Here is an 18,754-nt window from a genome sequence, read left to right as displayed (position 1 = left end):
CTACACAGTCAATGCACATTTCCGAAAACTTTAGAATAGCTTTTCTCAGATATATAAGTAAGTTTGGTCAGTACACATATGATTTTCATTGAAATTCAGTGGAACTCCTTCATTTCTGCTCAAGTTCAATAGCAATTGAAATCAAACATACCAGACTCTTAAATAATTTATATTAGCGCTACTTCACTAACAGAAAATTCCTTTGCATTAGTCAGGAATAATGTTTCATTGGTTAAAAAAAGTAAATGCAAAAGTCTGACCTCAATGTCATCATCTGGAATCCTCCATTCTAACTCATACCAGAAAACAAGGTTTTTTTGCAGTGCAATAGAAGGTTTCACACATTTCCTGAAAAATGCACATCAGTAGATCCAAATTAAGCATTCTGAGGTAAGCTTTGAGATGCCTGGTTTAGTGTATTTCTACTAGGAATTTGCACAGATGTAACAAGAGCTTTTAATTCTGTTAAGTCACACAATTGCATATGTTCTTCCAGCAAACAAAGTTCCTTGGCATTTGTCCAAATTGCATTCTTACTCCATCCCTTATGAATGACAGCTTTGGCTGAATTCACTGGTACTTACAGGTTCCACACACTCAAATTTCTTCCGCTCCTGTATCTCTTGCAACTTGCATACATACTCGAGGGACAACTCATAGAAGTGTTTTCTGTTCTGCTCCACTTGGTTATCTGCCTGCACACAAAATACAGCTAATGAACTTTCAAAGACAATTTGCAGACAGCTTCAAACAACACATGTAACTTTCTCCAGACTGGGTTTTGCTCTTTTACAACACAGTTCATTCATTTACTTTTAAATTGCAGCAGAGATTCCCTTTTACTAGATAATATATTGTTTTGAATCATGAGGCTATTTTTTTAGAAACACTCTGATAACTCTTCAAGCTTCTTTTCTTTGGAATCCAAGCCAAATACATCACAACAGGTACTTGTGCACTGTGTTAAAACAGGTGCCTGTCCAAACTAGGAGGGGGCTAGCTAGGGAGAAATCAACTCTCCAGTCAACTAAAGGAGAAAATATTATGATTGCAAATTACATTGCTGGCACTGTAAGTTTTATGACCTGAATAACTGCTGTACACAGATAGAATACGATTCTATGGTTCTCTGTACCCATCTGTACCTGTGCTCACTCTGATTTGTAAGAAAAACAAAAACACTTCTCCACGTGTTGGTGAAGTTTCCAGAGTATCACATTTGTTAAAATGCAGCCCTATTAGCTGCAACTGATTTTTATCTCAGCTTTGCTGAAAGGCCACTATATTAATGCTGAGCAGCTATATTTCAGCTGACATTCACCTGTACATAAATATTTAACTTTCTAGCATATATGTATTGTTTCATTAAGTTAATATTTAAGGTATATGTGCCCTCATTAAACTAGAAAACTTCAAGAACTGGGTAACAGAAACCTTTATTAAAATATATTAAAGAAAGGCTATAAAGGGATACTCTAGTCTTTTCCTATGTGATAACACCTAAAGCTTCTATACTGAAATGCAAAAGGGGATGGAAATAGGGTTAGGTGGAAGGACCTGACTTACTGTCAGACATTCTCTTAAATACTGACACTATATCCTTCAGACAGCACAGTGCCTGCTATGCTTTAAGAGGATAAGTTAAATTAGCTTTAGGACAGTTTTGCCTTAAGACATGCTTTGCTTTGCTGCTCTGGGCTGGTAATCCTGTGTCAGTTAAAGGGGCATAACAACAAATGCCCTTACAAAAAGAAATAAAGCACTGATATGCACATCAGTAAGGGAAGATCTTTTTAAAAGCCAGGCCATTTCAATGCACGATATAAGCTATGAAACGCAGGAATTGTTTGTCTGTGAAGCTTCTAATGATAAATACATGTACTGAAGGGTAGGCATATAAAAAAAGACCATGAGGTGGGTCTACTAGGACATCTGGCTAATTGATAGTAAGACTGCCTTATATACACCAAAGCCCCATGTAAATCTGTTCCTATCTCTCTGTTTTTTTACTATTGTTTTGGTTGCCTCCTCCCATCCCAAATCCCTCAAGAATACAATACCCAACATAACCATTTTATTAATTCCTCTCAATATCCCTATAAAGAAATTACCACATGACTCCTCAGCTTTTTTGAGGCATGAGCCTCACAACTACCCATGTGTGATACTAAATTAGGAAGATCCCATGCAATTATATATATCTATTTTCTAAGCTTATGCAAGAAAGTTTTTCCTATTTAGCACTCTTGACTACATGCTCTAAGCCCTCTGGGGTTTTTTGAATTGTTTAGGCATTTCTATATCAAAACTAAACACACAAATGAAAGAGTCTGAGTGAAGAATTTCTGGGTTTTTTCATTGAGATGTTGACAGATATTTAAATCTTCTTGTTCATTCTAGACTTCACATATGCTTTAAAACTCCAGACTATTTGATACTGCTTCAAAATGCCTCTTGCAGGCATTTTATATTTTTTGCATTGAGGTTAGGTCTCATTTTGGACTTTGAAAGGTAGTTCTCAATATCAGCAACTTTGAGATCATAATGAATACTTTTTCATTTTTTCTGCATCAAGTTCTTTGTCAGCTTATCCTGACACACAAGCAATGCCCACTAACATCACTAGGACAATTCAACTGCCCAAAATATATTTGTTTATGCATATGAGGGCCTATGTTGCAAATATATCCTAGTGAAACTCAAGAACAAGTAGAGTTCTAAAGCTCTCAGCTAACTTGCCATATATTAACCATTTTTTATGAAAAATCATATAGATTATTTGGAGTAGTGTAGTGGGTAGGACGAAGAGTTTTCTCTGAGAAAAATATTAACTGATTAATAATACAAGGTATTAACAGACTATGCATCAAAAATTCTAACATATTTCAAATTCTCTCAGAAAAAAATCCTTCTGTCTATATCAAAACTCTCAAGATTTCTCTGCTGTCTTCTCACAAACTCTTAGCTGTTTCTCCAGAAATAAAAGCTATTACAAATAAGGACAACGATAATAAACTCACAGGGACAGAAGGAATGCTAGGCAAAACAGATCTGGTTTTAAGTTACAAGTTGTCAACAAACTTCCTTGTAGCATTACTCGATAAAATAGATCTTCAAAATGTGAAGGAACAAAAAAAAACCCTACATCAAAACACTTCCTTCAGGAATACAGTCTTGCGGTACTTTGCATTTATGCTTCAACACAGCACACTTAGTCAACACAGAGATTGTAAAAAATTACACTCATTACAAAGCCTCACAATAAATGCAGAGTTTTTCCCAATATACATGCACTTTGTTATTAATTTCATTATATACAAAATTTAACTTGATGCTCAGTGCTTCAACACACATGCCAAGTGAACTCATCAATTCAGAACACAGTAGCAGTACACCACTAAGTACAGCAGTCACTGATTTTCTCACCAACAATTCCAGTCAACAGAAATTTTAATTTTAGCACTCTGAATGCTGTTTTTGCACTTGTATAAAACATATTTGCCTATTCAAAAGCCTTGCATAAATAATGAGGCAAAATACCTCTTGTAGTTGTAGCTCTTTCTTCTTAGCTGATAAATTCAAATGCTTTTCTAACAAACTGTAATTCTTCTCTGTCTCTTTATCATACTTCTTCTTTTCCTCCTAGATACAGAAACAAAGTAACATTCATTTATACGTAAAAATTTAAGAAAAGCTTCCTTCTTTCCTCTCCTAAAATTCCAGTTAATCAGAAACAATGAAATCTAACTAGCCAAATGACTGAAAGTCATGAGATAATTCCAAGTATTAGGATATAACACCCCCAAACAGATATGTACTTTAACATCAAAAATACTGTTGAAATAATCCGTTCATTATAATCACTTCAGCAACAACAGATTACATTTAGAACAAATTCACTTTTTCCTTAGAAGACTCCCTACATTACAGACCAACTTTTTATTGTATGTTGGTTGTCATGTCTGATATACTTCTTAGAATTCCATAAAACTACACAAAGCTCATTGTACTGTTAAATCGTAATGATTTATGATCAACAGAACATTTTTATTCATGAACACTGAAATCATATTCAGAACATGCTAATCATTCCTGCTAAAGACCAAATGTATAGCATTCTTGTAGCTGAAACATTATCTTTGTTATTAAATATCACTGATGGTGATGTCATGAAATTATAAAATCAAACATGTACAGAGTGGTAGTTTAATGTATGATTTGAATTTCACAACAGAAAAATGTTAAATAGCTGGGTATCTGGGTTCTTTTCTTTGCTTTTTTTTTGTTGATAAGCATTTAAATTTCTCACTGGAAAATGGAACATAGGATGAGGTCAAATTTCTTGTTGCTTTTATCCCAAGTTAGTTTGTATTTAATATCTGGTGTTTATTTTTCCTTTTAAAAAATATATACAACATAGTGACAATCTTAAAAACAATTACCGAACACTTCTATGAAAAAAAAAATTCTTTGAATGGGATCTTGTCTTTAGCCTCTACATTCGTATTTTTTTTCACGCATAGGCAACTAATTATTTACTTAAAACAAAAAATAAAGGCTATTTTCACTTTGCAAATTGCAAAAATATGGTCAAAATATGGATTAACACACTCCTTTGGGCAGTTAATATTTTTCAGCCTTTGATTGCGCAACTGCAAGCAAATACAAAGCAGAACAGGGTTACCCATTAGGAATGGGGCAGGCTGTTAGCAGGATAGCTCTTATTCCACACCCAACAGATAAGGCGGGGGAGGAGAGAAAGAAGGGAAAGGACACATTGTTCTCTTCTTGATACATACTTTCCATTGATTTCTGAAGCAAGTTCTCAAAGTAGGAAAAAAAACTCAAAAGAATGAATACATGAAATATAAACAACAGTATCTCTCTGCCAAATACTTGTCACTAGTGTAATGCAATCCAAGGAGAGAAAGTAAACAAAACTATAAAGGCAATGAAGGACAAACCTTTACAGCTCCTAGCTGCTCTTTCCTAAATCTTTCCAAAGGTTTGATCAGAGTTTCAGTAACACTGAGTGCCTAAAGAGAAAAAAGCATGAGTTAGGTTTCTGTACCCAGACTGATAAGTTACTTTTGCATCAGTAATAAAAAGAAAAAAGCAAGTAAGCTCTGGGGTAAAATAAACGAGAAGCATACAAGTCCTAACTCAAAAAAACCCCATATCTTTGAGTTCAGTGAAACCTTAAAAATTTTTTTTCTTATTTCAATCCACTGTCAGGAAAATTAAATCTAAAACAAATGCAGAAATTTCAGAAATGTACAGGCATTGACCCAAACTATAACTGCTTTACTTGTGCCAGTCTTACAGATCAGGTTGAGGGTCTCAGTGACTGAAGACCAGAATGAGACACAGGACAAACTATTTTCATTTGGGTCCACAAAAATTTCTGCAACAAGAAACACCACAAACAACTGCAGAATAGACTACCCACTAGAAAATAAAAACCTTTTAACACATAGTTAAAGCCACTGGACTTTGAGAGATATATTTCCAAAAATTTACATTTAAAAACATTAAGAAAACCTTAAGTTAAGGTTACAAAATCAAGAGATGTTAAGTCAAGAAGTAAGAAGTTTAATTGTCTAAGTGAGCATCCACCAGTGCATTTACCATAAACTCCCTCATAGCCATACTAAACAGAAAGGACATGATATGCCATTTTAAGACAGAAAACTACAGTTTATTAGATTTGGCCAGCAAACACAGTTTCTAGTTCACATGATATTTCACCAGAGATGAAGCAGGATTGGGTTTGGTGCAAGCAGGACTTAATTATTAAAAAAAATGTTTGAAATTTCAGCAAAGGTTGGAACTTCTTGAAAGCAACAGCAGCACAGAAAAGAGCAAGAGCACTAGAAGTGTGGGAAAAGCAGGTAGGATCCTTTTAGTTTCAGTCCTTAGGCAGACCCACAGAGTAAATTGCACACAGGGCTAGGCTTAAGATAGTCACGGGACTGAGCTGCCAGGAGTCCAGGCAGAGTTCCCTGAAAGTCCACATTAGATACAACAGCAGGCTCTCTTTTTTCTTTTTTTAAATTTTGCTCTTTTTTTTTCCCACTCCCCTTCAAACCTGAAAAGTTTCAGTTAACACACTGCAGGCTCAAAGCAACCTTCTGGAACACTTCTGAAAACCTCTTATCATAAACCACAAGAGGGATATATTAAGAGATCTGTTAGAACACAGATATGAACAGCACTGTCTGCTCCCACCCACCCCTGGAGCCATACAGAGATTACTGTGGGAGTCATCCTGCCAATTCATTGTAACCAGAGCAATCCAGATTTTCAAACAGCCTTGGCAGCATGCTAACCTACATAGCTAACTGGAAATCCAAATATCTGGCAAGTCTGGGCCAAACTGCATATTGCACAGTCATTCATACAACAGATACTTCCTAACTTCAGAGCACTTCTTCTCATGGCCCAGACTTTTCTTTCTGCGCCCATTTTCTGATTTTGTCAAAAACACTTAAAGAATCCTTCAGTGCATCCTTGGTGGGAGTGAAAGTAAAAGGAAACCTGACAATTTTGTCTTTCAAAAGTATACAGCACCACCAGGTTAATCCTTGCATTAAGCTGGAGGGTGAGGGGAAGGACAACAGAGCAATTTTTGCCCCATCCCCAGCCCAGCAAAGAAATAGGGCAAAGAGTTCATCCCAAGGCTTTGGCAATGCTCTTGGTGGCTGGAAAACCATTCACTCCCTGAGCTGCCTCTACTCTTAACAAAAGAGAGAGAGGGCAGTCGAATGTCCCAAATAGGAGGTGCACTGTGGTTCTAGAAAGGATAGTCCATATATCCTAACTACTCACACACTACCAGGAGTCTCCAGGGCAGTTTTTAGGATAGTCAGCTTTTTCAAATCTTGTCAGGCTCACAAAACTTTCCTGGAAATTCTCAGGGACTGAAATGAAACAGTATTTGGATTTATAATTTGAGCAAGCAGCAGAAACAGATTCCTGGGACACAGCAGAAGCACTTGACGACTGAAGGATCTCTCCTTGCTGACTGGAAGGATTCTCACAAGTCATAGTGGAGAACTTCTCGTGGCAGTCACAGAATACTCCTACTATATTGGACAGCTTTGAGAAGTTTAAATTGTTTCTGCAAGTTTCCTGAGGGAAGAAAGCCATGAAGCTTCCTCAGAGTAAAAGTCAAGAGAGGATGATGCCTGGAGGTAAGAGCCACCATGGTTAGTGGAATCACTTAAAAACATTTGATGGCAGCAACTGAGTACATACATGGACAGAAGGTTAAAAGTAAGTATCTAATAAGAAGTTGTTTATTAGCGGATTAACTTGTACACCAAAAAAAGTGAAATGTAAGATCAACAGGCTGTGAACACATACTGAATATGAAGTCCGAGACAACTAAGACCACAGCACCTTGATGTAACAGAAAAAAAAGGAAAAAGGAAGAAAGAAAAACCCTCACACAGAAAAGGCTGTGGTTTATAAACCAGCAGGACTGGCTGCAAACCACTTTGTCTATTACACTCCTGAGTAGTATTAACCATGGGAACCACTACAGAAATTTGTTTGAAGCAGAAAATAATCTTTAAATCAAAATAGGATGTTCCCTGAAGCGACTACCAACACACAGATTCCGCTGCTGACAGTGGTATGATTATGCTGGTAACTCTTTCATTAGAAGAAAAAGAAGCCTCCTCCCCTTCCAAAAAAAGATGTTTCTCCTTTTGTGTAACTTAAACTTTTGTTAACAGATGCCTCTCCAGCAGTTTTGCCTGCCATACAGGTATTTCTGATTTATCACCTCTCTCTTTCTGTGTCTGGGTTAAACAGTGGGGCTCTTGAGTATTTCTTGGTGAAGCAGGATTTTGTAGATCTTCCATCACATTCATGGAGCTTCATACCAGGCCCATGTATAAAAATATAAGAGGAATACTTTCTCCTTACCTAAATGAGCATATATTTGAGTTTATATGTGTATAAATAGAAACTGTCAACCAAGATATGACTGGTAAATTTGAAAGTGAATTACAGAGCACTTCTTCTGACAGGTAGAAATAAAAAATAAAGTTCATAATTAAAATATGCACAATACTAGATTAAATAAGAAGGCATTTACACTGTTTTCCATTACTTAGAATCCAGTCCTTGTCATGAGAAGCAACAAAAAGATGTGTATTTATTTATAGAACAAAAATATTATTTACATTGCTATTCATTGTTAACTCTGTTTATAACTTGGAAACTCAACAGAAACTCAAGTTTTTTTTCTTTTTCTAAACCATGGATAACAGATTAGTCAACAAAAAGAAAATTCTCCCAGTATAAGGAAACAAAAAGGATTGCATGAATATATTTGTCATTATCATTTACATCTTTCTTAAGAACTAGAACTGTGTTAAAACATAAAATTTCCAAGAAAAGTCATATTAGGCACCTAAACTAGATATTTGTTAATAGAAAATTACATGCCCTTTCCTCCTTCAACTTCTGTTTTGACTCTTAAATTAATTTTCATCTCACTACTTCTCTAATCCTGTCAGATGATAGGAATGTATTATTTAAAGGGCACCAAAAACAATCCTTTCTTTTTTTTACATCTCTTATCTATCATAGAATTGTTTCAGTTAGAAAAGACCTTCAAGATCATCAAGTCTAATCCTTAACACTGCCACGTCCACCACTAAACCATGTTCCCAAGTGCCACATCTACATGTTTTTTCAATACCTTCAGGGATGCTGACTCAACCACTTCCTTGGGCAGCCTGTTCCAATGCTTGACAAGCCTTTTAGTGAAGAAATTTTTTCCTAATATCTAACCTAAAGCTCCTATCACAACTTGAGGCCGTTTCTTCTCCACTCGTTATTTGGGAGAAGAGACCAAACCTACCTGAAAGGAATATATACTCAATTTCAAAACTTGGCAGGCTAACTACAGCAAGCATAGGCTGTAAGTGAATCAATATAAAGAGGTCACATCTCAGATAACAGTATCTTAACCAGCTTTCTGAATGTCGTAGTCTCAGGAATGCTTTAAGAAATGTTTAACCTGATAAACACACATGCCTCAGGCAGACAGCCCAAAATTGCTTATGTTCTTCCTGCTCTATTTGCTGCACCTATGGAATGGTCAAATTACTTTAATTTAAACATAAACCTGGCAATAGCAACAGTAAAATCATCATTCCCATCATCACCTCAGAAGATCACTACATCCAACATTTCCAACAACATCTTATAGCAGAGTTTCAACATCACGTATATCTCCTAATTTCAGATGTCTTTGCAAAACTCTACCTGCTCAGGCAGAGAAGTTGTACAGAACAGTGATAATCCTGACTTTTCCAGCTTCATAGTCTTAAAAAAAAAAAAGTATCAGGTTGCAGATTAAGGGGCTCAAATCAACATTCCCTAGAGCAGTCCACAAAGGCACAGACTAAATCAATTTAATTGTGCATCTTAATGTGTTTAGTTGTTTGCTACTTCATCAGTTAAGTCATCTAAGTAACTTATCAGTCAGTGCCAATCCACTCCATTTAGCCTGTCCCTTCTATTCTCAGAGAAGGTGGAAATACAGCAGCTTAGGGAGAAACTGCTTCCCCAAACAGCTCCTTCTATGCACCGCAACCTGACAAACAGCACCATCCACCAGAATTCAACGCTCCTCATGTTTTCTCACCCTCCTGCAGTAGGTAGGAGCAGTGTCTAAATTCCTGCTCCCCTTGCAGGCACAGCCAGGCTTGTCTTGCAGAGAAGGAAGGACGCCTGCATGGGCTTTAAAGGCGTATTAACCCAAAAAACTGTCTCAGAAGCTCAGTCCAGTCCCTATGGCTAAAACAGCTAGACCAGCTTAAGTTAACCAAAATTTGGTTTGCTTACTAGACAAATGCACCTGTGGCCTCCCAGCACTTATCCTAAAAATGTCTTTAGACTTCAGCCTTTACTAGAAGAACTGGAAATTAGACACTGCTCATCAGAAACTCCGGTACTGAGGTATATATGCTAACTCTGCTCCATTCTGAATCTAAGCAGTTACCCATACAAGGTAGGTTTACTGAGAAAACAAAAAAGAAGTCATAAACATATACCTTGCTGCTGCAGATTGCACAGTGACACAGGAGTGCCGAGTTCCCAATTCTCATAGCAGGCATTGGGATGCAGATTAGATGTCAAAGAGAAAAGAAGGTTTTAAGTTCCCCAGTACACCAACTGTAAAGATTTATTTGCAGACAGGGGCAGGATTGTTTCCCACATCAATGAAAAGAGGGACGATGCCAGTCAGGAGGGCAGAGCTCATGAAACTGAGCAAGTGTCAACGAAATTGGATATGGGAAGGAAGTTTTGCCCGACTGAGTACAACAGAGAATGTGAAAAGGAAGACATACCTAACACTGATTAAATAACAAAGTAGTTAACACTGCAGCTAAATAAAGAAATTGACTTTCTAAAAGAAAAAAATTACTACCTACAGCTGCACTTCTGCTTACAGAATATGATATAGTTCTTCTGTGTTTTTCCCCAGAAACTGCATTCAGCCTACTAAAGAAGTTGATTCTGATACCTCCAATGTGAGAAAGAGGGAAATAAATAAAAATTGATTTTTCCTATGAAAAGCTTCCCTGTTTTGCACAGTGATTTGTTACCAAAATTTCTCAAAACACTGAGATCTATGCCTGAAACTCTGTATTATGTAACTCTACAGATACAATTTCAGTACTGAGGACATCAGATGTTCTTTGCAAAGCTTTAATCACTCTTCTTTCTTTTCCCATAAGAACATGATTTGTTCTTACAGTTACACAAACATGCTCCCAGTTCGTTGCACAGCCAACTCTTCTGCTAGTATGCCCTGCAGATAGTGGCAGATGTTTCTAACTGCTTCTATGTGCTGGTTTTGTATTTAACCAGAGCAGTGATGATTGCAATCAGTGAAACCCTCATGCAAACTGATTTGTTTGTTCACAAATGCAAGTTTTCTCCCTGTAAAATTGTCTGGATTTTCTCACTGCTCAAGAGCTCTCCCTGTAGTTTCACAATCTTAAATAACAGAAGACCCTCAGCCAAACATTGGCACTGCAAACACCAGTGTTTGAGCTTTTTGGGTTTTAGAAGGACTGGTGTCTACCAAATAAAGGATTTTTAAGGGAGTTTTATGGCGCATCAATACTTGTAGGTCTTTGCATGTGTGTAGAAGCTGTAAAAAGAAAGTAACATCTGTTCCTCTGGATTCATTTGCTGTTGAGGAATCCATCTGGTAACAAAAGAATCAGACAGATATAGCTGTCTTGCAGACAATTTATTTTGTACATTTCTGACATGCCAGGAGGCACCTGCAATACAACAAATCACCTTTCTCATATATGTTCCAGAAACATACCCCAAAGCTTTGGTAAGATGATGCCAACTTCCTCAAATTGTTTCAGAGGGCACTTCCTTGACCACTCAGCCACTGTCCCACACGCCATGATACAGGCAGATGCCTGTGCTCTATACTTTCTAATTCTTAAAAGTAGGAGCCTTGGCTTACAGAGATCACAATATCAGCACTCCTGGGGCCCCTCTTCTAGTCAAAGGTTATTTCTTATTCAGTGGAAGTTTAGGACTGATCTAAAGGCCAGACAGCTAAAAATGCCTCCTATGATCTATCTGCTATTGCTGTGCCCATCTCTGAAAGACTATTTGCATTGATTCACTTGCTATGAAACTGCTGGTCTCAAAAACTAAATAGGTATCATAAGCAAACAACACAAACAATAATTTTTGTTAACGATTATTTATTAAAAACTACTTAATAGTCCTGTGCTTTTAACAAATTTACTCTTATGAAATACATTTGTTATGGACAGAAAAATAGGACAAAGCCAGAAACATAATAAACAGGAAAAGAAACAGTGACAGTTTCGTAAACAGTAACAAATCAGCTTTTTGAAAGTGAAAGCAAGCTGTGGATAACTCCTCCAGAAAAATATTTGCCTTTAGCAAACCCAATAAGCAAGAGATGAACAGTATGATACACCAGAACACCATTCTGGTTCTCTTAAGACCAGAGAATCACTTCCAGTCCATGCTTTGAAACCATCAGTCATATAAAGATCTTGACCAAGTGTCTTGGTTTAGCAAGTAGCTGTTTTTGCTTGGTAACAGGGGGAGGGGGTTGCAGTGAAGACATAGTAAAGAGTTTTTGGACTCTCCCCTGGCTCCTGGGTTCACACCCACCTCTGGCCCGGCTGGGCCAATCTGGCGCCTCTGCCAGCACTATTTAGGGATGGGAATTTGAAGTGCTTGGCAGGAGGTGTAAGAGTGATACAAGATGGAGGCGACCACGCAGACCCCACAGTCAGAGGAGGAAGGAAGGAGGAGCACCAGACCAGAAATCCCTCTGCAAGCCATGGTGAGAATGCAGGCTGTACCCCTGCAGCCCATGCAGGGCAATGGCAGTACTGAGAGTCACCAGCAGCTCTGTGAGTGCACCCGGATGGGCGAGACTCTGTGTGAGGAGGCAGCAATGGCTCAGGCCATGCTGGAGAGCCTGCACACTGCAGAGCAGACCCACACGAGAGGTAGAAAGGAGCTGCAGCTTTTGGGATAAATGCACACTGGAGCAGCCCGTGCAGGGCTGCCGTGTGTGTGAGGTACCCCACGGACTTGCAGGGAGGACTGGTGCAGAGCCTACCTGCCCTGAGGAGAGACAAAGGGCAGAAGTCATCAGGAATAGCCTGACTGAAACCCCCATTCCCTGCCCCCTGCGCTGTTCATGGGGAGAGGAGGTAAAAACACCAGGATCAGGACCCTGAGCCACAGAAGAGGGGAGGGGTGGGGAGAAGGTGGTCTTAAAAGGGCTGGTCAGACTCTTCAACGTTGTACAACTCTGTGTTGGTTTATTTTGGTTATGTTTCGGGGTTTTATGGTTATGCTTTAGTTGGTGTTGCATTAAATTATTTTCTGTTTTCTTCCCCAAGCGGAGTAGCCTGGTCTGTTTTGTCCTGGACCTTAAGCTGCAATTAAGCTCTCCCTGCCCTTTGGCAATCCTCAGGTCTTTGGTACTTGAGGCTAATGGTGGTCTTTTGTTCCCTGATGGGCCTACACCAAGTAAAAAGTCTGCTCAGGAAAGGAAATAAGAGTGATGCCCATTTTCTTCATGCATGGCAAAACTCATCCCTGAGCAAAAAGATGCTACTGAAAGGCAAGGAATCCAACAGCAAACAAAGCTTCACTGTTCAACCAAGAATGAACTGCTCAATTATCATCAGCCACTGTCCTCCACAAGAAACAGTGGTGTTATTAACAACCGGCAAAATCCAAACTGGTGACAGCTTTACAGTGCAAATTCCAAACATTTTACATTGATCAAATAACAGAATGAAAGTTCTCCACTGAGTTACGTTGATGCTTGTGTGACCACAAAGTTATCTGGGAGAGGGAGCTAGTGGTAACAGAACTTTTCAGCCAAATTGACTCGGAATTGGGAGGAATGCAGTCAGAACTAGCTTTGTACTCTTTTTTTTCCCTATTGTAGAGAAAATTATCTTTATTTCTTAATGTGCACAAGTTCATATGTAATTCCTAAAACAATTTCACAAGATAGTATATAACATTCAAATATTAAAAAAATAAATAAATCAACCATTCAATGTCAGGAATCACCAAAACAGAGACACATGTGTCTGAAGTAGTTACAGTTCTGCATTTGTGTTCCATATTCCAACAATTCTATGATTGCCATCTGACCTCATACCAAGCAGAATAAAAATGAAGGTTGAGCAACAATATAGAGCAGCAAATGTTCTGCCTGGTTCTAAAACCGGAAAGTGTTTTATTAAATTGGACAATTTTCACAAGCTAAAAAAGGTATCTAGGTCCTGCAATTAAGCTAGTCCAGTATTGTGAAGAAATTCCATTTTCCCTGTGTCTCTCTCTCTGCATCTAAGATGTTCAATGTGCTGTTGGCAGGCTAGTTTTTCATAAGTGGACATCAATTAAGTCTTTGCCACTGTCTTGGCAGATATATTTGCTAGTCTGCATCATTACTGGACCCAAAAGGATCTGAACATATGTAGTACTATGATATATCTAGAACTCTTACTGAACTGATCTTGAATGTATCATTGAATTAATGATCTGGATAAGAGGACAGACTGTATTCTCAGCAAGTTCGCTGATGACACCAAACTGGGAGGACTGGCTGATTCCCCAGAAGGCTGTGCTGCCATTCAGTGGGATCTTGACCAGCTTGAGAGTTAGGCAGAGAAGAACCTCATGAGGTTCAACAAGGACAAGTGCAGAGTCTTGCATCTGGGGAGGAAGAACTCCATGCACCAGTTCTGAGCTTCCCAGCTCCAGAGGGAAGGGAATTTCTCAAGAGAATCCAATGGAGGGCTACCAAGATGATTAGTAGACTGGAACATCTCTCTTACACGGAAAGGCTGTGGGAACTGGGGCTGTTTAGCCTGGAGAAGACTGAGGGGGGACCTTATCAGCACTTATAAATACTTAAAGGGCAGTGTGGAGAGGATGGGGTGAGACTTTTTCCTGTAGAGCCCAGTGACAGGACAAGGGGTAAAGGGCACAAGCTAGAACACAGGAAGTTCCATATGAACATGAGGGGAAACTTTTTTTCCCTGTGGTAGTGAGGGAGCCCTGGCACAGGCTGACCAGAGAGGTTGTGGAGTTTCCTTCTCTGGAGGTTTTCAAAATTCCCCTGGACACATTTCTGTGTGACTGGATCAAGGTGAACCTTCCTTAGCAGTGGGTTGGACTAGATGACCTGTACCATTCTGTGATTCCATTCAAAACAATTTAGATATTTTTTTTACCCTAAATTGGTGAGTTAACTGATTGCTCACAGAGATTTCTTCAGATTACCACAAAGATTAGGATTTATGACTCACTAAACACCCATGTCCAGAGGACCAAAGAAAAGATCAGAAAAATACAATTTTATCGGAAGTACTATTAAAAGAGAAATTTGATAGAGTAAAGAGGAAATAAACAAATACTCAGGGATAAAGTTAGAATGACTAAGGCAAAAACATGTTCTATTTGGCAAGAGGCAAAGAAAACCCTAAAGAAAAGGCATTCCTCATATGTACTTCAGAGAACAGAGAGAAAGGAAGCTATAAAACTATTACTTAACTGCAAAAAAGTGCTTAAACAAACCAACAATCAAGTGTAAGACAACAGTAGATTTTAATAACCATCACAAAGGAAAAAGTTCTCCATTATACCAAACCATCTAACAAAGTGGGAAAAAAATCTGGAGGTGAGGAGAGTAAGGATTTCTTAAGAACAATCAGATACATTCCTACATTACACAGTTGAAGAATTAATTGTATTAAACTCAAATGGAGTTTTGCTTCAGAGCAGTTTAGAAACCAAGCAAACTAAACTAAAGGGACAGGCAGCAGGGTTCCTGAGGACAGTAGACAAGCAAATATAGCAGCAACTTTTATTGAGGAGGAGAAAGCAGGAATTGAGAAAAGTACAGACCAGACATAGCAACTCTGATACTCCAAAGTCTTGGAACACGCATTAAAAGGTTAAAAGCTACTTTGAATTTCTTAAGAACAGTATCTAGCTTTCTTTTTGAGGTTAGCCAAGTATCCGATCTCCCCAATCAAGTCTTCAATGTTTTACCTTGTTACCTTCAATGTTTTATCCTCATCAGAAAGCTCAAGCAGTGTGGGTTGGACAAGTGGACAGTGAGGTGGATCAAGAGATGGTTGAATGACAGAGTCCACAGGGTGGTGATCAATGGCACAGAATCGAGTTGGAGGCCTGTGGCCAGTGGAGTTCCACAGGGATCAGCTCTGGGGTCACACTTGTTCAACATCTTCATCAATGACATGGATGAGGGGACAGAATGTACCCTCAGCAAGTTCAATGATGACACCAAACTGGGAGGACTGGCTGATTCCCCAGAAGGCTGTGCTGCCATTCAGCGGAATCTTGACCTGCTTGAGAGTTGGGCAGAGAGGAACCTCATGACGTTCAACAAGGACAAGTGCAGAGTTCTGCATCTGGGCAGGAGCAACCCCATGCACCAGTACAGGCTCGGGGTTGAACTGCTGAAGAACAGCTCTGCAGAGAGAGACCTGGGAGACCTGATTGATAATAAGCTAACCATGAGCCAGCAATGTGCCCTTGTGGCCAAGAAGGCCAATGGCATCCTGAGATGCATCAAGAAGGTCAAGGGATATTCTTCTCCCCCTCTACACTGCCCTGGTGAGGCCTCATCTGAAGTCCTATGTCAAGTTCTGGGCTCCTCAGCTCAAGAGGGACAGGAAACTTCTGGAGAGAGTCCAGCGCAGGGCCACCAAGATGATCAGGGGAATGGAATGTCTTTCATATGAAGAAAGACTGCAGGAACTGGGGCTGTTTAGTCTAGAAAAGAGGAGACTGAGGGGAGATCTTATTAATATTTACCAATATCTAAAGAGTGAGTGTCAGGAGGTTGGGACATCCCTTTTTTTCTATTGTAGCTATCAACAGGACAAGGGGTAATGGGATGAAGCTAGAACACAAAAAGTTCCACTTAAATATAAGAAAAAACTACTTCACTGTGAAGGTGAGGGAGCAGTGGAACAGGCTGCCCAGAGGGGTTGTGGAGCCTCCTTTCTTAGAGGTCTTCAAGGCCCGCCTGGACATGATCCTATGCCACCTGATCTAGGTGAATCTCCTTCTGCAGTGGGGTTGGACTAGATGATCTCTAAAGGTCCCTTCCAACCCTACCATTCTATGATTCTATGACCCAATAAGACATTCTCAAAAGGAAAGGTGGCAACCTAGTCTTAACATATACACCACAGTGTCCTGGTTTCAGCTGGGACAGAGTTAATTTTTTTCCTTGTAGCTGGTACAGTGCTGTATTTTGGATTTAGTGTGAAAATAATGTTGATAACACGTTGCTGTTTTAGTTGTTACTAAGTAGCACTTATCTTGAGTGAAGGATTTCTCAGGTTCTCCAGACTCTGCTGGCAAGCAGGTAGGAGCAAAACAAGCTGGGAGGGAGCATGGCTAGGACAATTGACCCGAGAAGGCCAAAGGACTATTTCACACCATAGAACACCATGCCCGGTATAGAAACCATGGGGAGTTGGCTGGGAGGGTCAGATTGCTGCTTGGGCATTGGTCCGTGGGTGGTGAGATTGCATTGGGCATCACTTGGGGTTTTTTGTTTTCCTTTTTTTTCTCCTTGAGTTTTAATTCTGTTATATTCCTTTTCATTGCCGTTATTATCTATACCTATTGCTATTATTATATTTCATTTCATTTTAGTTATTAAACTGTTCTTATCTCTACCCATGATTCTCAATCCCCCAATTCTCCTCCCAGGGTTGGGGAGGAAGCACAGCAGTGAGTGAGAGGCTGACTGATGCATAGTTGATGGCTGAGGTTAAACCATGAACACAGGAACATAGGAAGAAAGATAAAAACAACTTGCAAATATATCCTGAAAAACATTTATTGAGAAAAGAGGGTATATATGAAACTACAATCAAATTTTCTGCCCAATCCAATTTTCAGTAGCAACTTACAGAGTAATTTACCAGTAACTCCATTACACTAACAAATATGTTGAGTGACAAATCTGAGAGAAAAATGTCAGTCCTTTCAGAAAGTAGGATTAAAAATAATTTTGACATAAAAGAGAGGTGGTCTAAACCCAGTGTAATTAAACTGAATAAGGAAAAACACTGATGTAAAACACCACTTTGAAAGAGTAACAGTGAAAATTCTACTATGAAGGAAAAATGATTAGTTTTACTCCATGACTACTGTTATGACTACTCCATGACTACCATCACAAAGTATGGCCCTGCACTTGGGCCACAACAACCCTATGCAACATTACAGGCTTGGGGCAGAGTGGCTGGAAAGCTGTACTGCAAAAAAGAACCTGGGGATGTTAATCAACAACCAGCTGAATGTGAGTAAGCAGTGTGCCTGGGTGACCAAGAAGGCCAAGGGCATCCTGGTTTGTACTAGAAATAAGTGTGGCCAGCAGGACCAGGGCAGTGATTGTCCTCTTGTACTTGGTGCTGGCGACCCTGCATCTTGAACACTGTGCTCAGTTCTGGGCCCCTCACTACAAGAAGGACATTGAAGTGCTCAAACGTGTCCAGAGACGGACATCAAAGCTGGTAAAGGATCTAGAGCACAAGTCTGATGAGAAACAGCTAAGGATCTGGGGATGTTCAGTCTGGAGGAGAGGAGGCTGAGAGGAGAAATGATCACTCTCTACAGCTACCTGAAAGGGGCTTGTAGTGAGGTGGGGGTCAATCTCCTCTCTTGAATGATAGGGCACAAGGAAATGGGCTCAAGTTGCACCAGGGGAGGTTTAGATTGGACATCTGGAAGAATTTTTTTACTGAGAAGTTTATTAAGCTGAAGGGGCTGCCCAGGAGTGTGGTGGAGTCAACATCCCTAGAGATATTAAAAAGACACATATATGAGGTGTTGAGATATATGATTTAGTTTAGTGATGGGCTTAGCAGTGTGAGGTTAGTGGTTGGACTTGACGATCATAAAGGTCTTTTCCAACCGTAATGATTCTATGATTCTACTGTAGCAAAATCCTTGCAGTAAAGGAGATTTGGGAGAGATATCAGGTGAAAAACAGAAGAATAAATACGGAAGTAAAACTAGAGAAATCCCCAGTCTTGGAACTTTTTCTACATAAACAGGACAGATCAGCATTTATCAGAGATGATCTAAAGATACACGACCCTGCCACAAGTCACACTTCACTTGCTCTTGGCATAGGAATAAG

The 18,754-nt window shown here is 39.3% G+C and overlaps 1 protein-coding gene across 1 annotated transcript in view; it reads right to left on the bottom strand.

Moving 5' to 3' along the window:
* The window catches only part of ARHGAP10 (Rho GTPase activating protein 10), a 153,419-nt gene that overhangs the window by 90,338 nt on the left and 44,327 nt on the right, over positions 1-18,754 (bottom strand). The window contains exons 4-6 of the mRNA XM_061993254.1: positions 4,965-5,036; positions 3,541-3,642; positions 585-695 (exon numbers count right to left, since the gene is read on the bottom strand). Of these exons, the coding sequence (XP_061849238.1) occupies positions 585-695; positions 3,541-3,642; positions 4,965-5,036 (285 nt within the window). The remainder of the gene's footprint in view (positions 1-584; positions 696-3,540; positions 3,643-4,964; positions 5,037-18,754) is intronic.

This window comes from Colius striatus, chromosome 3 (assembly GCF_028858725.1).
Source record: "Colius striatus isolate bColStr4 chromosome 3, bColStr4.1.hap1, whole genome shotgun sequence".
NCBI lineage: Eukaryota > Metazoa > Chordata > Aves > Coliiformes > Coliidae > Colius > Colius striatus.
The sequence above is the reverse complement of the archived record's forward strand: the minus strand, read 5'-3'. Positions and strand labels throughout refer to the sequence as shown.